The 22,906-nt window shown below is 46.0% G+C and overlaps 1 protein-coding gene across 1 annotated transcript in view; it reads right to left on the bottom strand.

The window, feature by feature from the left end:
- LOC143766856 (uncharacterized) overlaps window positions 1–22,906 on the bottom strand; it is a 112,614-nt gene that overhangs the window by 80,902 nt on the left and 8,806 nt on the right. Inside the window, exons 2-9 of the mRNA XM_077254843.1 lie at window positions 7,780–7,929; window positions 7,472–7,651; window positions 7,265–7,388; window positions 7,084–7,181; window positions 3,509–3,658; window positions 3,201–3,380; window positions 2,994–3,117; window positions 2,813–2,910 (exon numbers count right to left, since the gene is read on the bottom strand). Coding sequence (XP_077110958.1) covers window positions 2,813–2,910; window positions 2,994–3,117; window positions 3,201–3,380; window positions 3,509–3,658; window positions 7,084–7,181; window positions 7,265–7,388; window positions 7,472–7,651; window positions 7,780–7,857 — 1,032 coding nt within the window. The 5' untranslated portion in view covers window positions 7,858–7,929. The remainder of the gene's footprint in view (window positions 1–2,812; window positions 2,911–2,993; window positions 3,118–3,200; window positions 3,381–3,508; window positions 3,659–7,083; window positions 7,182–7,264; window positions 7,389–7,471; window positions 7,652–7,779; window positions 7,930–22,906) is intronic.

Here is a 22,906-nt window from a genome sequence, read left to right as displayed (position 1 = left end):
GATCCCCTCTCCTAATCTGCCTCTCATCTTCTTTCTCAAACTTCTTCATTCAGCCTCTCACAGTTTACTAATTCTCCTACGCATGAGGACGGGAATACTCTGGACCTGGTTTTCTCCCGTCCCGGATCGTTGCACGACTTTACTAACTCCTCTCTCCCACTCTCAAGCCACAACCTTCTTTCCTTCTCTGTCAAGAATTGTCTCCTCACCCAGGACACCCCCACTTACCACACTTATCGGAATACACGTTCCATTAATACCTAGCAGCTTATGGACAATCTCCACACATCTTTAGCCCCCATCTCCTCTCTCTCCTGTCCAGACTTAGCATTGTCACACTTCAATAATACACTGAAGAATGCCCTAAATGAAGCGGCAACTTCTACACGCAGAAAGGCCTGACACAGACAGTGGCAGCCCTGGCCCACTATGCAAACACGCTTTCTTCTGCATTGCTCAAGGTGTGCAGAGCGGCAGAGGAGAAAATCTCTCTTAGCAGAAGACTTCATCAACTATAAGTTCATGCTCAAAACCTATAACTCTGCCCTTCATCTGGCCAAACAATCCTACTTTACCACCGTCATCACCTCACTATCCAACAACCCAAAACGACTTTTTGAAACCTTAAACTCCCTCCTGAAACCTAAAGTACAGGCCCCCATCACCAACCTCAGTGGTGAGGATCTGGCCACTTATTTCTTAGAAAAAATCAACCACATCCATCAGGATATCTCAGCGCAATCTCCTCCGTGCCTGGATCCCCTTCCCTGCCGCACCTCAAGCTCACTAGATATCTTTGAGCCTGTTTCAGAAGAAAAAGTTTCCAAGCTCCTCGCTTCTGCTCAGCCTATAACCTGCAACAGTGACCCCATTCCTTCACATCTCCTGCAGTCTCTCTCATCAGTGGTCACCACTCACCTGACTAAAATATTTAACCTCTCTCTTTCTTCTGGTATCTTTCCCTCCTCATTTAAACATGCCATCATAACCCCTTTACTTAAAAAGCCATCCCAGGACCAGAACTGCACTGCTAACTACAGACCTGTCTCTAACCTTTCCTTCATCTCTAAACTCCTAGAACGCTTGGTCCACTCCCATCTAATCCGCTATCTCTCGGATAATTCTCTTCTTGACCCCTTACAATCTGGTTTCCGCTCTTTACACTCCACTGAAACTGCCCTCACTAAAGTCTCTAATGATCTAATAACAGCTAAATCCAAAGGTCATTGCTCTCTGCTGATTCTCATGGATCTCTCTGCCGCATTTGACACTGTGGATCACCAGGTCCTTCCCACTATGCTCCGCTCCATAGGCCTCGAGGACACAGCCCTCTCCTGGTTCTCCTCCTACTTCTCTGACCGCTCCTTCACCGTTTCTTTTGCCGGCCCCTCTTCCTCTCCTCGTCCCCTTACTATCGGGGTTCTCCAGGGTTCAGTCCTAGGCCCCTTCCTCTTCTCTCTATACACTGATTGGACAACCAATCAGCAGATTTGGGTTCCAGTATCATCTCTATGCTGATGACACCCAATTATACACTTATTCCCCTGACATCACCCCTACCTTAATTCAAAATACCAAGGATTGTCTGTCTGCTGTCTCTAACATCATGTCCTCCCTCTACCTGAAACTAAATCTCTCCAAAACGGAACTTCTTGTGTTTCTCCCTTCTACTAACCTCACTCTTACCAACATCGAAATTACCCTGGAGGGTTCAACCATAACTCCCATGCAGCATGCCCGCTGTCTTGGGGTCATATTCGACACCGAACTTTCCTTTACTCCCTATATCCGATCACTCACTCGCTCTTGTCACCTGCATCTTAATAACATCTCCAAAATCCGACCTTTTCTCACCTTTGAAACTGCTACGACTCTTACTGTCGCTCTTATTCATTCCCGTCTGGACTACTGCAACTCCCTTCTAATCGGTCTCCCTCTTACCAAACTTTCTCCTCTACAATCCATCTTGAATGCGGCAGCCAGGGTCATATTTCTGTCCAGCTGATGCCTCCATCTTGTGCCAGTCATTACATTGGCTACCAATTCGCTACAGGGTCCAGTATAAACTCATCTCTCTCACCCACAAAGCCCTCCACAGTTCTGCACCACCTTGTATCTCCTCTCTCATCTCTATCGCCCTACACGTGCCCTCCGTTCTACAAATGACCTAAGACTAACATCCCCTGTAATCCGAACCTCACACCTCCGTCTACAAGACTTCTCTCATGCTGCGCCAGCTCTCTGGAATGCACTTCCCCAGACGATCAGGCTGATACCTAGCCCCGACCTATTCAAGCGCGCTCTAAAAACCCATCTCTTCAAACAAGCCTACCACATCAACTACTCAGTAAACTAACTTTGCCCTGTTCCCTCCTTCCAAATATTACTTTGAATCTGCACCCTACTATTCATCTGTCTCCACACCCTCCATGCACATGATAACTGCAATTGATACTTGACTATTGCACTTAAACACACGGGCTGATGACCGGATCATGCAGCTTTGTATGAAAATCCCTATTTATTATAATTGCCAGACCTGAAATAACAAGCACTTTTCACCTATTGTGTCCCCCCATTTCCTTGTAGATTGTAAGCTTGCGAGCAGGGACCTCACTCCTAATGTCACTGTTTAAATTGTCTTAACTTGTACTGAATTTATTGTTTGTACATGTCCTCGCTTAATTGTAAAGTGCTGCGGAATATGGTGGTGCTATATAAATAACAATTATTATTATTATTATTATTATTGTCCTGCCATCTCCACCATTCTCATTATACAAGTATCTCTTGACACCTTCTCTCCATCTACCTGATGATCCTGAGGAACATTGGGATCTTCTTGGTTACAGTCCTGTGGAAGAAGAGGACGAGGACATCTCTCTGGTGTTGTCTTCTTACTGGATAGATCTGGAGGAAACACATACAGGGAGTGAATTCATTCTTTACATACAGATAATTATAGGCCGTGTGTATTTAGTCCTGTCTATTACCTGGAGATGTAAGAGGCTGGGGAACCTCCATTATGACGTTCTTGTACAGATCTCTGTGTCCTTCTAAATACTCCCACTCCTCCATGGAGAAATAGACAGCGACATCCTGACACCTTATAGGAACCTGACACATACAATGATACCGTCATCCCACCGATCCCTTCATAGTGTTACTGTATAATGTCCCAGCATTCCCAGCTGTGTCACCTCTCCAGTCAGCAGCTCAATCATCTTGTAGGCGAGTTCTAGGATCTTCTGGTCATTGATGTCCTCATGGATCAGGGGGTGAGGTGGAGGCCCCGTGATTGGGCTCAGGAGTCTTCTCCATCCCTCAGACACAGGGTCCTGACAGCGATCACTAGAGGTCTTCTTCACCACTGTGAAATCCTGGTAATAGAGAGACACATTAATAAATCTCATACAGACATTTCCAGAGTCCTCACCTCTCCAGCTCTGTCCATCTGTTATTCCCATAGATAAGAATGATGTAATGTGACGTCATCAGAATCTCTCACCTCTCCAGTAAGCCGGAAGAGGATCTCTAGGGTGAGGTGTAATATCCTCTCCGCCATCTTGTCTCTGCCCATATCCATCTTTGATGGGTAAATCAGGACAATTCTCTTTTGTAGAAAAACTTCACTGAGAGGATCCGATATTGTAGAGACCTGAATGAGAAGATGAGCCGCTGTAACATCATAAGAATCCTGTGTAATAATACAATTACTGGAGATAATAAGGGAAACATATGCGGAGATTTATTATTTTACACTCTTTAGTTTCCTTCTTTACATCTACTAATAAAACCTATATATTTAGGCCACAGACAACAAGCAGTTTCTTCATCGGAGTCGGCAGCGGAATATGTTTCTCATAGACTCATCTTCCATAACGCTAATTCTCGTCTCATTTACCGACCCTGGAATTGGCATTAGGAATACTGCAGGAGATATTCATTACACGCGACATGAGAAATAACTACTTCATGATGAGGACGACATCTTCATCTTCTACTATGGCTCTAGAAACATATTTGGCCAGAGTCGGTCACTGACTCCATCACCACTGGCCGTCTATATGAAGGTTTCCCGTCTTCCCCGCACTGTAATCTTCTATCACGTTAGATCTCAGCTCTGATTCACACACAGAAGTTTGCTTATAGCCTAGGAAAGGGAGTAATACCCATGGAGCTTCCCTGGCTAGTAATATCAGCTCACAACTGTATACTTAGCCTTTAGTGGCTATTAAAATCGGGGACTCCTCTAAAAAAGTGACGTAGGGTGCACCTATATTTATTAACCAGCAAAGGCTATGCAGACAGTTGCGGGTTGATATTAATAGCCTAGCAAGAGGTCATGGATACTGCACCACCAGGCTAAAAATATCAGCTCTCAGCCGCCCGGAAAAGGCACATCTCTAAGATGCACCAATTCTGACACTTAGCCTCTTTTGGATATCGGCCGATCCAATCCGATACCGATACTTTCAAATATCGGAAGGTATCGCTCAACACTATCTATGACTCTATGTACCACCATCATGGGAATGTGGATATTGCTGAAATTATTATGATGCGAAGGAGAGGGTGACCAATACCACACCCCACTGAGCCCTGTCAATTCATAGGCATCTGTTGTGAATTCCGTTTTTGGGCTCCCTCCTGTGGTCAGGAATGGTACTTTTGGGAGTTCTGCTCTTGGGCTCCCTCTGGTGGTTTCGAGTGGAACTTAGCAGCTGCTTTCACTAATCGGTTCCCTGGCCTTGCTATTTAACTGTGCTCCGGTCTTTAGTCCTTGCCTGCTGTCAATGTTTTCTGGTTGGATTCAGTCCTCTCTCTAGAATTCTCTGTTGACCAGTCCATTTCAGCTCAAGATAAGTTCTTGCTAGTTCTTGGGATGTTCCTTGCTTTTGACCTTTTGTTAAGGTTTAAGTTATGTCTCTTTTTGTCCAGCTTGTCATTATGAAATATTCAGGCTAGCTGGAAGCTCTGGGGTAGCAGATTTACCCCTCCACACCGTGAGTCGGTGTGGAGACTATTTTTGTAATCTCTGCGTGGATTTTGAGTTTTTAATACTGACAGCACAGTATCCTTTTCTATTTCTGTCTATTTAGATAGTTGTGGCCTCCTTTGCTAAAATCTATTTTCATTTCTGTGTTTGTCATTTCCCTCTCCACTCACATTCAATATTTGTGGGGGGCTATCTTTCCTTTTGGGAGTTTCAAAAAGTTTCCAAGCTCCTCGCTTCTGCTCAGCCTATAACCTGCAACAGTGACCCCATTCCTTCACATCTCCTGCAGTCTCTCTCATCAGTGGTCACCACTCACCTGACTAAAATATTTAACCTCTCTCTTTCTTCTGGTATCTTTCCCTCCTCATTTAAACATGCCATCATAACCCCTTTACTTAAAAAGCCATCCCAGGACCAGAACTGCACTGCTAACTACAGACCTGTCTCTAACCTTTCCTTCATCTCTAAACTCCTAGAACGCTTGGTCCACTCCCATCTAATCCGCTATCTCTCGGATAATTCTCTTCTTGACCCCTTACAATCTGGTTTCCGCTCTTTACACTCCACTGAAACTGCCCTCACTAAAGTCTCTAATGATCTAATAACAGCTAAATCCAAAGGTCATTGCTCTCTGCTGATTCTCATGGATCTCTCTGCCGCATTTGACACTGTGGATCACCAGGTCCTTCCCACTATGCTCCGCTCCATAGGCCTCGAGGACACAGCCCTCTCCTGGTTCTCCTCCTACTTCTCTGACCGCTCCTTCACCGTTTCTTTTGCCGGCCCCTCTTCCTCTCCTCGTCCCCTTACTATCGGGGTTCTCCAGGGTTCAGTCCTAGGCCCCTTCCTCTTCTCTCTATACACTGATTGGACAACCAATCAGCAGATTTGGGTTCCAGTATCATCTCTATGCTGATGACACCCAATTATACACTTATTCCCCTGACATCACCCCTACCTTAATTCAAAATACCAAGGATTGTCTGTCTGCTGTCTCTAACATCATGTCCTCCCTCTACCTGAAACTAAATCTCTCCAAAACGGAACTTCTTGTGTTTCTCCCTTCTACTAACCTCACTCTTACCAACATCGAAATTACCCTGGAGGGTTCAACCATAACTCCCATGCAGCATGCCCGCTGTCTTGGGGTCATATTCGACACCGAACTTTCCTTTACTCCCTATATCCGATCACTCACTCGCTCTTGTCACCTGCATCTTTCTCCTCTACAATCCATCTTGAATGCGGCAGCCAGGGTCATATTTCTGTCCAGCTGATGCCTCCATCTTGTGCCAGTCATTACATTGGCTACCAATTCGCTACAGGGTCCAGTATAAACTCATCTCTCTCACCCACAAAGCCCTCCACAGTTCTGCACCACCTTGTATCTCCTCTCTCATCTCTATCGCCCTACACGTGCCCTCCGTTCTACAAATGACCTAAGACTAACATCCCCTGTAATCCGAACCTCACACCTCCGTCTACAAGACTTCTCTCATGCTGCGCCAGCTCTCTGGAATGCACTTCCCCAGACGATCAGGCTGATACCTAGCCCCGACCTATTCAAGCGCGCTCTAAAAACCCATCTCTTCAAACAAGCCTACCACATCAACTACTCAGTAAACTAACTTTGCCCTGTTCCCTCCTTCCAAATATTACTTTGAATCTGCACCCTACTATTCATCTGTCTCCACACCCTCCATGCACATGATAACTGCAATTGATACTTGACTATTGCACTTAAACACACGGGCTGATGACCGGATCATGCAGCTTTGTATGAAAATCCCTATTTATTATAATTGCCAGACCTGAAATAACAAGCACTTTTCACCTATTGTGTCCCCCCATTTCCTTGTAGATTGTAAGCTTGCGAGCAGGGACCTCACTCCTAATGTCACTGTTTAAATTGTCTTAACTTGTACTGAATTTATTGTTTGTACATGTCCTCGCTTAATTGTAAAGTGCTGCGGAATATGGTGGTGCTATATAAATAACAATTATTATTATTATTATTATTATTGTCCTGCCATCTCCACCATTCTCATTATACAAGTATCTCTTGACACCTTCTCTCCATCTACCTGATGATCCTGAGGAACATTGGGATCTTCTTGGTTACAGTCCTGTGGAAGAAGAGGACGAGGACATCTCTCTGGTGTTGTCTTCTTACTGGATAGATCTGGAGGAAACACATACAGGGAGTGAATTCATTCTTTACATACAGATAATTATAGGCCGTGTGTATTTAGTCCTGTCTATTACCTGGAGATGTAAGAGGCTGGGGAACCTCCATTATGACGTTCTTGTACAGATCTCTGTGTCCTTCTAAATACTCCCACTCCTCCATGGAGAAATAGACAGCGACATCCTGACACCTTATAGGAACCTGACACACACAATGATACCGTCATCCCACCGATCCCTTCATAGTGTTACTGTATAATGTCCCAGCATTCCCAGCTGTGTCACCTCTCCAGTCAGCAGCTCAATCATCTTGTAGGCGAGTTCTAGGATCTTCTGGTCATTGATGTCCTCATGGATCAGGGGGTGAGGTGGAGGCCCCGTGATTGGGCTCAGGAGTCTTCTCCATCCCTCAGACACAGGGTCCTGACAGCGATCACTAGAGGTCTTCTTCACCACTGTGAAATCCTGGTAATAGAGAGACACATTAATAAATCTCATACAGACATTTCCAGAGTCCTCACCTCTCCAGCTCTGTCCATCTGTTATTCCCATAGATAAGAATGATGTAATGTGACGTCATCAGAATCTCTCACCTCTCCAGTAAGCCGGAAGAGGATCTCTAGGGTGAGGTGTAATATCCTCTCCGCCATCTTGTCTCTGCCCATATCCATCTTTGATGGGTAAATCAGGACAATTCTCTTTTGTAGAAAAACTTCACTGAGAGGATCCGATATTGTAGAGACCTGAATGAGAAGATGAGCCGCTGTAACATCATAAGAATCCTGTGTAATAATACAATTACTGGAGATAATAAGGGAAACATATGCGGAGATTTATTATTTTACACTCTTTAGTTTCCTTCTTTACATCTACTAATAAAACCTATATATTTAGGCCACAGACAACAAGCAGTTTCTTCATCGGAGTCGGCAGCGGAATATGTTTCTCATAGACTCATCTTCCATAACGCTAATTCTCGTCTCATTTACCGACCCTGGAATTGGCATTAGGAATACTGCAGGAGATATTCATTACACGCGACATGAGAAATAACTACTTCATGATGAGGACGACATCTTCATCTTCTACTATGGCTCTAGAAACATATTTGGCCAGAGTCGGTCACTGACTCCATCACCACTGGCCGTCTATATGAAGGTTTCCCGTCTTCCCCGCACTGTAATCTTCTATCACGTTAGATCTCAGCTCTGATTCACACACAGAAGTTTGCTTATAGCCTAGGAAAGGGAGTAATACCCATGGAGCTTCCCTGGCTAGTAATATCAGCTCACAACTGTATACTTAGCCTTTAGTGGCTATTAAAATCGGGGACTCCTCTAAAAAAGTGACGTAGGGTGCACCTATATTTATTAACCAGCAAAGGCTATGCAGACAGTTGCGGGTTGATATTAATAGCCTAGCAAGAGGTCATGGATACTGCACCACCAGGCTAAAAATATCAGCTCTCAGCCGCCCGGAAAAGGCACATCTCTAAGATGCACCAATTCTGACACTTAGCCTCTTTTGGATATCGGCCGATCCAATCCGATACCGATACTTTCAAATATCGGAAGGTATCGCTCAACACTATCTATGACTCTATGTACCACCATCATGGGAATGTGGATATTGCTGAAATTATTATGATGCGAAGGAGAGGGTGACCAATACCACACCCCACTGAGCCCTGTCAATTCATAGGCATCTGTTGTGAATTCCGTTTTTGGGCTCCCTCCTGTGGTCAGGAATGGTACTTTTGGGAGTTCTGCTCTTGGGCTCCCTCTGGTGGTTTCGAGTGGAACTTAGCAGCTGCTTTCACTAATCGGTTCCCTGGCCTTGCTATTTAACTGTGCTCCGGTCTTTAGTCCTTGCCTGCTGTCAATGTTTTCTGGTTGGATTCAGTCCTCTCTCTAGAATTCTCTGTTGACCAGTCCATTTCAGCTCAAGATAAGTTCTTGCTAGTTCTTGGGATGTTCCTTGCTTTTGACCTTTTGTTAAGGTTTAAGTTATGTCTCTTTTTGTCCAGCTTGTCATTATGAAATATTCAGGCTAGCTGGAAGCTCTGGGGTAGCAGATTTACCCCTCCACACCGTGAGTCGGTGTGGAGACTATTTTTGTAATCTCTGCGTGGATTTTGAGTTTTTAATACTGACAGCACAGTATCCTTTTCTATTTCTGTCTATTTAGATAGTTGTGGCCTCCTTTGCTAAAATCTATTTTCATTTCTGTGTTTGTCATTTCCCTCTCCACTCACATTCAATATTTGTGGGGGGCTATCTTTCCTTTTGGGAGTTTCTCTGAGGCGAGATAGTTTTCCGTTTCCATCTTCAGGGGTAGTTAGTTCTTAGGCCGTGACGAGGTGTCTAGGGAGAGTCAGGAACAGTCCACGGCTATTTCTAGTGTTGGTGTTAGGAGTAGGGACTGCGGTCAGTAAAGCTACCACCTCCCCAGAGCTTGTCCATGATTAAGTTTACCCACCAGGTCACATCAGTGCTGCTCCGTAACCACTAGGTCATATCAGTGATTGCTGTCAGTAAAGCTGCCACCTTCTCAGAGCTTGTCCATGATTAAGTTTACTCACCAGGTCATATCAGTGCTGCTCCATATCCACCAGATCATAACAGGCATCATAGCAACCAAGTGGGCTATCGTTTTGGATGATACACTCCTGCCTATCCAACTATCGTATGGTAAATATCTTATAGATCCTGGGTTCATTAGTAGGGTTGAGCGAAACGGATCGGTCATTTTCAAAAGTCGCCGACTTTTGGCAAAGTCGGGTTTCATGAAACCCGATCCGATCCCAGCGTGGGATCGGCCATGCGGTACGCGATCTTCGCGCCAAAGTCGCGTTTCATATGACGCTTAAAGCGCCATTTCTCAGCCAATGAAGGTGCACGCAGAGTGTGGGCAGCGTGATGACATAGGTCTCTGTCCCCACCATCTTAGAGAAGGGCATGGCAGTGATTGGCTTGCTTTCTGCGGCGTCACAGGGGCTATAAAGGGGCATTCCCGCCGACCGCCATCTTACTGCTGCTGATCTGAGCGTAGGGAGAGGATGCTGCCGCTTCGTCAGAAGCAGGGATAGCGTTAGGCAGGGTAAATTAACCCCAAAACCGCTTGTACTGTAGCGATTTCCACTGTCCAACACCACCTTTTCTTTGCAGGGACAGTGGAGGCTAGATTTCTGTGCAACAGCTCTGTAGGTTATAAGGCTCCCTGATAGCTGCGTTGCTGTGTGTACGCCGCTGTGCAAACCAACTGCTTTTTTCAAAGCACAAATCCAGTTGCTCCTTCCTTTCTGCACAGCTATCATGTTTGTTTGTCCACACTTTTGACTCTTGTGTGCAGCACTCCTTTTTATTGCTGCCTGCCACACTTTTCTGAGATAACTGTAGGAAGATAGTAATTGTAGTACAGTCCCTTTTTTTTTTTTTTTTTTTTGTTATATTTTTTCAAGCCACTTTCTGCCACAGAAAACCTACTGTATAACAGTGGGCCTGATTTCTTCCTAATTCTCCCATAAAAAAAAAAAAAAAGTGGGAGATTAAGATTGGCAAATCTGCATTAGTGCCAGTCCTGTGTGTGGCATCTTTTTTTTTTCTGCCACAGAAAACCTACTGTATAACTGTGGGCCTGATTAAATCACTTGTCTCCCATATCCCCCCAAAAAAATAAAATAAAGGGAGAATAATCTTGCCAACTCTGTGCATCTGTGCAAGTGCTGTCTGTGGTATCTGTCAGTCATTTTGTGCCACAGGAACTATACTGTGATATAGTGGGCCTGATTAAATCCCTTGTCTCCCATATAAAAAAAGAGGGACATTTCTATTGCCAGTGTGTGCATCTGCGTCAGTCCTGTTAGTGTCATATCTGCCAGCCTCTGTCTGCCAATCAGTGTAGTGTAATACAGTGGGCCTGATTTTTTCCTGCATTCTCCCACACATAAAAAAGGGAGATTTAAATTCACAACAAGTTCACGTACACCTTCTAACTGGTTTTACCGGACCACCTAACGGTTGTTAGTTAGGTTACATTTTTCCAATAATGAGGAAGTCTGGTGGAAGAGGTCGTGGCCGTGGGCGTTCATTGCCAGCTGGTAATGATGGTAGTGGTGGTGGTCGTGGAGCATCAGGTGGTCGTGGCCGTGGGAAAAGCAATATAGCCCCTAAGTCTCGAGTTGTTGAGCCAGCGCCATCGTCTGGCTACACAAGGCCTCGAAGGCTCCCTTTTCTGGGAGTAGGAAAACCGCTTTTGAAGCCGGAGCAGCAGGAACAAGTATTGGCTTTCCTTGCTGACTCTGCCTCTAGCTCTTTCGCCTCCTCCTCATTGGAAAGTGCCAAATGTCAGAGCAGTGCATCGTCATTGGATGCTCCCGGTCAGGAACAAGTCGCTTCCTTGTGTCCTTCACAAAGAGCAACAGTGAAGGATGCGTCAGGCGACACAACTGGTTACTCCATGGAGCTCTTTACACATACCGTGCCTGGGTTAGAAAGGGAAATTGTTAACCGGCCATGCCCATTACAAGATGAATCGGACATGGAGTGCACAGATGCACAGCCACAGCCAGATTATTATGCTGTTCCTTTGACTCAGATCAGAACATTGCCCTCGCAGTGTACTGATCCAGAATCTGACCCCGATGAGACTATGGATCCCCGTCACGAACGCTATAGCACCGGCTTACACGGTGACCCAGAGGAAGGTGCACAGGACATAGAAGAGGAAGTCATAGATGACCCAGTTGTTGACCCCGATTGGCAGCCATTGGGGGAACAGGGTGCAGGCGGCATTAGCTCTGAAGTGGAGGAGCCGCAGCAGGCATCAACATCGCAACAGGTTCCATCTGGCAGGCCCGTATCTGGCCAAAAACGTGTGGCAAAACCAAAGCCAGTTGTAGGACAGCGTGGCCATCAGGTTAAAGTAGGTCGGTGTTGTGAATTCTGCTCTTGGGCTCCCTCCGGTGGTTATAAGTGGTACTGCTGCTGTCTTTGGATCGCAGTAGTCATCAGGTGTGTCCACTTATTGCAAATCTGACTAGGCTATTTAGCCTTGCTGGATCCTTTGGTTAGTGCCAGTTGTCCATTGTTTTTGGAGGATTCACATCTCTGCCTGGTTTCTCCTGCTATGCTGTCCAAATCAACAAAGATAAGTTCTGGCTTTGTTTTTGCAGTCCACATGCTGTGGGCCTTATTGTTCAGTGCATTTCTATGTTTTTTCTTGTCCAGCTTGGTCTGTGTAAGGATTTATTCAGCCTAACTGGAATCTCTGGAGATGCAGATTTATCCTCCATGTCTTTAGTTTGATGTGGAGATTTTGTATTTTCTGCGGTGGATATTTTCTAGTGTTTTAATACTGACCGCATAGTACTCTGTCCTGTCCTTTCTGTTTTAGCTAGACTGGCCTCCTTTGCTAAATCCTGTTTTCAGTCTGCGTATGTTATTTCCCTCTCCTCTCACAGTCAATATTTGTGGGGGGCTGTCTATCCTTTGGGGATTTTCTCTGAGGCAAGATAGTTTTCCCGTTTCTATCTTTAGGGGTATTTAGTCCTCCGGCTGTGTCGAGGTGTCTAGGCCGTGTTAGGTACATCCCTGTTATGATCCTTAGTGGCTTAGGATCGCAAAACTGACCAGCTAAGTAAAAGAACATAGGACGAGCTCTGGGGATGTGGGAACTAGACTGACCGCAAACCTGATCCTAACCGCACACATTATAGGCAGCCGTGGAACGTACCTAAAAATCCTAGACGTCTCTTCACAGACTGAGAAACTGACTACCCCTAGAGAGAAAGCAAAGCCTCACTTGCCTCAGAGAAACAACCCCACAGTTTAGACAGCCCCCCACAAATAATAACGGTGAGTTAAGGAGAAGGTACAAACGTAGAAATGAAAACAGATTTAGCAAAGGAGGCCCGCTAATCACTAAATAGACAGAGGATAACAAAGAATCTGTGCGGTCAGTATAAAACCCTATACAAAAATATCCACGCAGAGAATGCAAGAACCCCCACACCAACTAACGATGTGAGGGGAGAAACTCTGCACCCCAGAGCTTCCAGCAAGCGAGAAAATCACATATTAGCAAGCTGGACTGAACTCATCATATACTGAGAAACATTTTGTACACAGATGAGCAAAAGTGAACTAGCAAAAAACTTAGCTTCTCTAGAAGAGACAGGACACGAATGAAGTCAGGAGAGATCAGAACCAGTACTGAATACAACGACAGCAGGCAACAAGTAAAGGTCCAGGTGAGTTAAATAGGAAACCTGAATAGCAGGTGACGAAGCAGCTGATCCAGGCCACAGACTCGCAGAATAACAAAAGAGCCACCAGAGGGAGCCCAAAGACAGAACTCACACAGTACCACTAATGACCACAGGAGGGAGCCCAAGAACAGAGTTCACAACACATCCCACGGCTACTGCTAGTTGCGGTGTTAAGTTCAGGGTCTGCGGTCAGTACAGGTACCACCTTCTCCAGAGTACGTTTCATGCTGCTCCTAGGTCACCAGAACATAACAGTGTGCAATGCCTGAAAAGGTATCCGATAGGAAGAGTGCAGTCTGGAATTTTTTTTACACAAGATCCCAATGATCAGCGCAAAGTCATCTGTAAGAAATGCTCAAGGACCTTCAGCAGAGGTCAGAATGTTAAAAACTTAAATACAAGTTGCATGCATAGACATTTAACCACCATGCACTTGCAAGCCTGGACAAACAATCAAACGTCCCTTAACGTTGTAGCACCCTCTCAGAATGAAGCTAGTCAGCAACGCGACATCCCTTCCCTCACTGTAAGCCCAGCGTTTACCACACCACCTGCAGGTAATGTGGCGGTTTCGTCGCAAGGCCAAAGCAGTCAGGGAATCACCAGGTTCGTGGTCGGAAAAACTGTATGTAGGGCACCATCAAGAATACCATCACCAACCCTCTCTCAGTCACCCATGTCCACCGGCACCCCCGCTAGTTCCACCGTATGCAGCTCTCCAGTCCAGCTCCCCCTACATGAGACTCTCGTTTGGAAAAGGAAGTACTCATCCTCGCATCCGCGTACACAGGGTTTGAAAGCCCACATTGCTAGACTAATCTCGTTAGAGATGATGCCCTACCGGTTAGTTGAAACCGAAGCTTTCAAAGCCCTGATGGACTACGCTGTACCACGCTACGAGCTACCCAGTCGACACTTCTTTTCGAGAAAAGCCATCCCAGCCCTCCACCAGCATGTAAAAGACCACATTGTCCATGCGCTCAGGCAATCTGTGAGTAGAAAGGTGCACCTGACAACAGATGCATGGACCAGTAGGTATGGCCAGGGGCGTTACGTCTCCATCACGGCACACTGGGTTAATGTGGTGGATTCAGGGTCCACAGGGGACAGAAATATTGGGACAGTTCTGCCTAGCCCACGGTCTAGGAAACAGTTGGCTGTAGGCGTTCTTTCCCCCTCCTCCTCCTCGTCCTCTAGCAGAAGCGAGAGCTCATCCACAGACCGCAGTCGCACGACCACTCCATCCGCAGCTGCCACTGTTGCACACGAGGTGTCCATTTATGGAACAGCTTGTGGAAAGCGTCAGCAGGCTGTATTGGCAATGAAGTGTTTGGGCGACAACAGACACACCGCGGAAGTTCTGTCCGAGTTCTTGCAGCAAGAAACTCAGTCATGGCTGGGCACTGTACATCTTGAGGCAGGCAAGGTAGTGAGTGACAACGGAAGGAATTTTATGGCTGCCATAGCCCTTTCACAACTGAAACACATTCCTTGCCTGGCTCACACCTTAAACCTGGTGGTGCAGTGTTTCCTGAAAACTTATCCGGGGTTACCCGACCTGCTGCTGAAAGTGCGCAGACTTTGCTCTCACATCCACCGTTCGCCCCGTACACTCCATCCGTATGCAGAACCATCAGCGGTCTTTGAACCTTCCCCAGCATCGCCTAATCATCGATGTAGCAACAAGGTGGAACTCCACACTGCACATGCTTCATAGACTGTGCGAAGAGAGGCGTGCTGTTATGTATTTGTGGGAGGATACACATACACGGGTAGGCAGTTGGATGGCAGACATGGAGTTGTCAGGTGTGCAGTGGTCGAAGCTACAAGACCTGTGTCAAGTCCTTCAGTGTTTTGAGGAATGCACACGGCTGGTTAGTGCAGACAATGCCGTAATAAGCATGAGCATCCCCCTAATGCGTCTGCTGATGCAAAGTTTGACGCACATAAAGGAGCAGGCGTCTGCAGCCGAGAACGAGGGAAGCCTTGATGACAGTCAGCCATTGTCTGCTCAGGGAAGTCTACAGGACGAGGTGGCGGCCGAAGAGGAGGAGGACGAGGAGGATGATGGGGATGAGTATTTTTTGGATGAGGAAGCTTCTCAGGTGGCAATAGAAAGTGCTGGCGTTGCAAGGCCGGGTTCAGGGTTTTTGAGGGAGACAAGTGACGTTGATTTGCCCGAAAGTGCTCCTCAACCCAGCATATGCACTGACTTGACAACTGGAACATTGGCCCACATGGCGAATTATGCCTTGCGTATCCTCAAAAGGGACCCATGCATTATAAAAATTATGACCGATGACGATTACTGGTTGGCCTGCCTCCTTGATCCTCGCTATAAAGGCAAATTGCAAAATATCATGCCACATGAGAACCTCGAACAACTATTAGCAACCAAACAAGCTACTCTGGTAGACCGTTTGATTCAGGCATTCCCAGCACACAGCGCCGGTGATGGTTCTCACACAAGATGCAGGGGGCAACAGGGCAGAGGTGTTAGAAGTGCACAAATCAGAAGTGGCGTTGGACAGAGGGGTTTTCTGACCAGGTTGTGGAGTGATTTCGCAATGACCGCAGACACGACAGGTACAGCAGCATCAATTCAAAGTGACAGGAGACAGCATTTGTCCAGTATGGTTACTAACTATTTTTCCTCCATTACCGATGTTCTCCCTCAACCGTCATTCCCCTTTGATTACTGGGCATCCAAAATAGACACCTGGCCTGAATTGGCCGAATATGCATTGCAGGAGCTTGCTTGCCCTGCAGTTAGTGTGCTATCAGAAAGAGTATTCAGTAGTGTTGAGCATTCCGATACCGCAAGTATCGGGTATCGGCCGATACTTGCGGGTATCGGAATTCCGATACCGAGATCCGATACTTTTGTGGTATCGGGTATTGGTATCGAAACAACATTAATGTAAAAATGTGTAAAAGAGAGAATTAAAATAAAAAATATTGCTATACTCACCTCTCCGACGCAGCCTGGACCTCACCGAGGGAACCGGCAGCGTTGTTTGCTTAAAATTTGCGCGTTTACTTCCTTACGTGAAGTCCCGGCTTGTAAATGGTCGCGTGCCGCCCATGTGGCCGTGACGCGACCAATCACAGCAAGCCGTGACGTAATTTCAGGTCCTTCAGGATTTTAAAATTACGTTCTGGCTTATGATTGGTCGCGACGCGACCAATCACAAGCCGGGACGTCACGGGAGGCAGGACACGCGCGCATTTTAAAATGCGCGCGTGTCCTGCCTCCCGTGACGTCCCGGCTTGTGATTGGTCGCGTCGCCCATGTGGCCACGACGCGACCAATCACAGCAAGCCATGACGTAATTTCAGGTCCTTCAGGATTTTAAAATTACGTTCTGGCTTATGATTGGTCGCGACGTGACCAATCACAAGCCGTGACGTCACGGGAGGCTGGACACGCACGCATTTTAAAATGCGCGCGTGTCCAGCCTCCCGTGACGTCACGGCTTGTGATTGGTCGCGTCGCCCATGTGACCGCGACGCGACCAATCACAAGCCAGAACGTAATTTTAAAATCCTGAAGGACCTGAAATTACGTCACGGCTTGCCGTGATTGGTCGCGTCGCGGCCACATGGGCGGCACGCGACCAATCACAAGCCGGGACTTCACGTAAGGAAGTAAACGCGCGAATTTTAAGCAAACAACGCTGCCGGTTCCCTCGGTGAGGTCCAGGCTGCGTCGGAGAGGTGAGTATAGCAATATTTTTTATTTTCATTCTTTCTTTTACACATTAATATGGATCCCAGGGCCTGAAGGAGAGTTTCCTCTCCTTCAGACCCTGGGAACCATCAGGGATACCGTCCGATACTTGAGTCCCATTGACTTGTATTGGTATCGGGTATCGGTATCGGATTGGATCTGATACTTTGCCGGTATCGGCCGATACTTTCCGATACCGATACTTTCAAGTATCGGACGGTATCGCTCAACACTAGTATTCAGTGCTGCTGGTTCAATACTGACCGAAAAAAGGACTCGTCTGGCTACCCAAAATGTTGATGATCTCACCTTCATTAAAATGAACCATCATGGATTTCAAATTATTTTCCCCACCTTTCCCGGCTGACACCTAGCTTTCCTGTAAAAAGGTCTTGCTTTGGGACTGGTATTACTGACTGTTCCAATCTCTTAATTTGCTGCGGCTGTTTGTCCAGCATACAACATGTTTACACCTCCCTAACTCCCTTCCATGACTTTAGTTAGTTTGTGGAAACTTTTGTATTTTCTGCTGTGGGTATTTTTGAAGTGTTTTAATACTGGCCGCTTAGCATTCTGTTCTATCTTTCCCTGTTTAGTTAGAGTGGCCTCTTTTGCTGAGATCTGTTTTCTGCCTGTGTGTGTCTTTTCTCTCCTATTCACAGTCAATATTTGTGGGGGCTGCCTATCCTTTGGGGGTCTGCTCTGAGGCAAGTTAGTTTTCCCATTTCCATCTATAGGGGTATGTAGTTCTCCGGCTGTGTCGAGGTGTCTAGGTTGGTTAGGTACACTCCACGGCTACTTCTAGTTGCGGTGTTAAGTTCAGGGTTTGCGGTCAGTACAGATTCCACTTCTCCTGAGAAAGTTCCATGCAGCTCCTAGGTCACCGGATCATAACAGTACAACTGGCGAATAATGAGTTAAATGCATCTCAGAAGGGAAGAAAAGTGTTGAGTCATTTTTTTTTCTGTAGTCTGTTTTGCTTGTTCCTCCCTCTTTTCCCCTGGGTGACTGAGGAGTTTTGCATTAGCATGGAGGTTAATGAATTAGCTTCTCGTGTAGACCAGCTTGCTGCTAGGGTGCAGGGAATTTCTGATTATATTGTTCAGACTCCTGTTTTAGAGCCGAAGATTCCTACCCCTGATTTGTTTTTTGGTGACAGGTCTAAATTTTTCAGTTTTAAAAACAACTGTAAACTGTTTTTTGCTTTGAGACCTCGATCCTCTGGAGATTCCATTCAGCAGGTTAAAATCGTTATTTCTCTGCTGCGTGGTGATCCACAGGATTGGGCATTTTCCCTGGAATCTGGGAGTCCTGCTTTGCTTGATATAGATTCCTTTTTTCAGGCTTTAGGACTATTGTATGATAAATCTAATTATGTGGATCAAGCAGAAAAGACCTTGTTGGGCCTGTCTCAGGGTCAAGAGGCAGCAGAATTGTATTGTCAGAAATTTAGAAAATGGTCTGTCTTGACTAAATGGAATGATTATGCTTTGGCGGCAATTTTCAGAAAGGGTCTTTCTGAATCGAAAAAGATGTTATGGTGGGGTTTCCCACACCGGTGGATCTGAGCGATTCTATGTCTCTGGCTATTCAGATTGATCGACGCTTGCGAGAGCGCAGAACTGTGCGCGCTGTGGCGTGGTCCTCTGAGCAGAGTCCTGAGCCAATGCAGTGTGATAGGATTCTGTCTAGAACAGAACAACAGGGATTCAGACTTCAGAATAGGTTGTGTTATTATTGTGGCGATGCTTCTCATGTTATTTCAGTCTGCCCTAAGCGGACAAAGAGGATCGCTAGTTCATTTACCATCAGTACTGTGCAACCTAAATTTCTGTTATCTATGTCCTTGATCTGCTCATTATCGTCATTTTCTGTCATGGCGTTTGTGGATTCAGGAGCCGCTTTGAATTTAATGGACTTTGAGTTTGCCAGGCGTTGTGGTCTTCCCTTGCAGCCTTTGCAGAACCTTATTCCTTTAAGGGGGATTGATGCTACACCTTTGGCTAAAAATAAGCCTCAGTTTTGGACACAGGTGACCATGCGTATGGCGCCAGCCCATCAGGAAGATTGTCGATTTCTGGTGTTGCATAATTTACATGATGCTATCGTACTGGGTTTTCCGTGGTTGCAGGTACACAATCCTGTGTTGGATTGGAAGTCTATGTCTGTGACTAGTTGGGGTTGTCAGGGGGTTCATAATGATGTTCCTTTGATGTCCATCTCTTCTTCTTCCTCTTCCGAAATTCCAGAGTTTTTGTCTGATTTTCAGGATGTATTCGATGAGCCCAAGTCCAGTTCTCTTCCACCGCATAGGGACTGTGATTGTGCTATTGATTTGATTCCAGGCTGTAAGTTTCCTAAGGGCCGACTTTTCAACCTGTCTGTGCCTGAACATACCGCTATGTGGAGTTATGTTAAGGAGTCTTTGGAGAAAGGGCATATTCGGCCATCTTCTTCACCGATGGGAGCGGGATTTTTTTTTGTTGCTAAGAAGGATGGCTTCTTGAGACCCTGTATTGATTATCGCCTCCTGAATAAGATCACTGTCAAGTTTCAATACCCTTTACCCTTGTTTTCCGATTTGTTTGCTAGGATTAAGGGGGCTAGTTGGTTTACAATGATTGACCTTCGGGGGGCATATAATCTTGTTCGTATTAAGCAGGGTGATGAATGGAAAACTGCATTCAATACGCCCGAAAGCCATTTTGAATACCTTGTGATGCTGTTCGGGCTCTCTAATGCTCCATCTGTTTTTCAATCTTTCATGCATGATATCTTCCGGAATTATATTGATAAATTCTTGATTGTATATCTGGACGATATTTTGATTTTTTTCTGATGATTGGGAATCTCATGTGCAGCAGGTCAGGTTGGTGTTCCAGGTCCTTCGTGACAATGCTTTGTTTGTGAAGGGGTCTAAGTGTCTCTTTGGGGTGCAGAAGGTTTCTTTTTTGGGTTTTATTTTTTCTCCTTCATCTATTGAGATGGATCCAGTTAAGGTTCAGGCCATTCATGATTGGATTCAACCTACGTCCGTAAAGAGCCTTAAGAAATTTTTGGGTTTTGCAAATTTTTATCGCCGTTACATTGCTAACTTTTCCAGCGTGGTTAAACCCTTGACCGATTTGATGAAGAAAGGCGCTGATGTGGCAAATTGGTCCTCTGCGGCGGTATCTGCCTTTCAAGAGCTTAAGCGTCGATTTACTTCTGCTCCTGTGTTGCGTCAACCAGATGTATCTCTTCCGTTTCAGGTTGAGGTTGACGCTTCTGAGATTGGCGCAGGGGCCGTTTTGTCTCAGAGGGATCCTAGTGGTTCTCTGATGAAACCATGCGCCTTCTTTTCCCATAAATTTTCGCCTGCTGAACGCAATTATGATGTCGGCAATCGTGAGTTGTTGGCTATGAAGTGGGCGTTTGATGAGTGGCGACATTGGCTTGAGGGAGCTAAGCACCGTTTTGTGGTTCTGACTGTTCATAAGAATCTGATTTACCTCGAGTCTGCCAAGCAGCTGAATCCTAGACAGGCTCGATGGTCTTTGTTTTTTTCCCGTTTTGATTTTGTGGTCTCGTATCTTCCGGGTTCTAAGAATGTTAAGGCTGATGCCCTTTCTAGGAGTTTTTTGCCTGATTCTCCTGAGGTCCTTGAACCGGTTGGCATTCTGAAAGAGGGGGTTGTTCGTTCTGCTATTTCCTCTAATTTACGACGGGTTCTTCAGGAATTTCAGGCTGACAGACCTGATCGCTGTCCAGTGAGGAAATTGTTTGTTCCTGACAGATGGACTAGTAGAGTGATTTCTGAGGTTCATTGTTCTGTGTTGGCTGGTCATCCTGGTATTTTTGGTACCAGAGACTTGGCTGGTAGGTCCTTTTGGTGGCCTTCTTTGTCGCGTGATGTGCGTTCCTTTGTGCAGTCCTGTGGGACTTGTGCTCGGGGCCAAGCCTTGTTGTTCCCGTGCTAATGGGTTGCTTTTGCCTTTGCTGGTCCCTGAGAGGCCTTGGACGCATATTTCTATGGATTTTATTTCTGATCTTCCCGTTTCCCAGAAGATGTCGGTTATCTGGGTTGTTTGTGATTGGTTCTCTAAGATGGTTCATTTGGTGCCTTTGACTAAATTGCCTTCCTCCTCAGATTTGGTTTTGTTGTTTTTTCAGCATGTGGTTCGTTTGCATGGTATTCCGGAGAATATTGTGTCTGACAGGGGTTCCCAGTTTGTTTCTAGGTTTTGGCGGGCCTTTTGTGCTAGGCTGGGCATTGATTTATCTTTTTCCTCTGCATTTCATCCTCAGACCAATGGCCAGACCGAGCGAACTAATCAGACCTTGGAGACTTATTTGAGATGCTTTGTGTCTGCTGATCAGGATGATTGGGTAACATTTTTGCCTTTGGCCGAGTATGCCCTTAATAATCGGGCTAGTTCGGCTACTTTGGTTTCGCCTTTTTTTTGTAATTTTGGTTTTCATCCTCGTTTTTCTTCTGGGCAGGTTGAGCCTTCTGACTGTCCTGGTGTGTATTCTGTGGTTGACAGGTTGCAGCAGATTTGGACTCATGTGGTAGACAATTTGGTGTTGTCTCAGGAGAAGGCTCAACGTTTTGCTAACCGTCGTCGGGGTGTTGGTTCCCGGCTTCGTGTTGGGGATCTGGTCTGGCTGTCTTCCCGTCATGTTCCTATGAAGGTTTCTTCTCCTAAGTATAAACCTCGGTTTATTGGTCCTTATAGGATTTCTGAGATTATTAATCCGGTGTCTTTTCGTTTGGCGCTTCCTGCCTCTTTTTCTATCCACAATGTCTTCCATAGATCTTTATTGCGGAAATATGTGGTACCTGTTGTTCCCTCTGTTGATCCTCCGGCCCCTGTGTTGGTTGATGGGGAGTTGGAGTATGTGGTTGAGAAGATTTTGGATTCTCGTTTTTCGAGGCGGAGGCTTCAGTATCTTGTCAAATGGAAGGGTTATGGCCAGGAGGATAATTCTTGGGTTTTTGCCTCCGATGTCCATGCTGCTGATTTGGTTCATGCTTTTCATCTGGCTCGTCCTGATCGGCCTGGGGGCCCTGGTGAGGGTTCGATGACCCCTCCTCAAGGGGGGGTACTGTTGTGAATTCTGCTTTTTGGCTCCCTCCGGTGGTTGTAGATGGTAATGCAGTGGTTCCTGGTTTGCAGCCTTGGTCAGGTGAATCTACTGATTGCAGTCCTGACTGGAGTATTTAGGTTTGCAGGATTCATTAGTCCATGCCAGTTGTCCATTGTTTTTGGAGGTTTTTCCATGCCTGGTTCTTTCTGCCTTCCTGCTAAATCTGCAAGATAAGTGTTTGGTTTCTTTTCTGCACACATGCTGTGTGCTTAATGATTCTGTGCTATCCAGTGTTTTTTTTGTCCAGCTTTGATTGTGTTAGTGTTTCCACAGTCTTGGTGGATTCTCAGGAGATGCGGATGTACATTCCATGACTTTAGTTAGTTTGTGGAACCTTTTGTATTTTCTGCTGTGGGTATTTTTGAAGTGTTTTAATACTGACCGCTTAGCATTCTGTTCTATCTTTCCCTGTTTAGTTAGAGTGGCCTCTTTTGCTGAGATCTGTTTTCTGCCTGTGTGTCTTTTCTCTCCTATTCACAGTCAATATTTGTGAGGGGCTGCCTATCCTTTGGGGGTCTGCTCTGAGGCAAGTTAGTTTTCCCATTTCCATCTATAGGGGTATGTAGTTCTCCGGCTGTGTCGAGGTGTCTAG

Source organism: Ranitomeya variabilis, chromosome 4 (genome assembly GCF_051348905.1).
Source record: "Ranitomeya variabilis isolate aRanVar5 chromosome 4, aRanVar5.hap1, whole genome shotgun sequence".
In the NCBI taxonomy this organism is placed as follows: domain Eukaryota; kingdom Metazoa; phylum Chordata; class Amphibia; order Anura; family Dendrobatidae; genus Ranitomeya; species Ranitomeya variabilis.
Note: the sequence above shows the minus strand (reverse complement) of the source record. Positions and strands in the feature narration are given on the sequence as shown.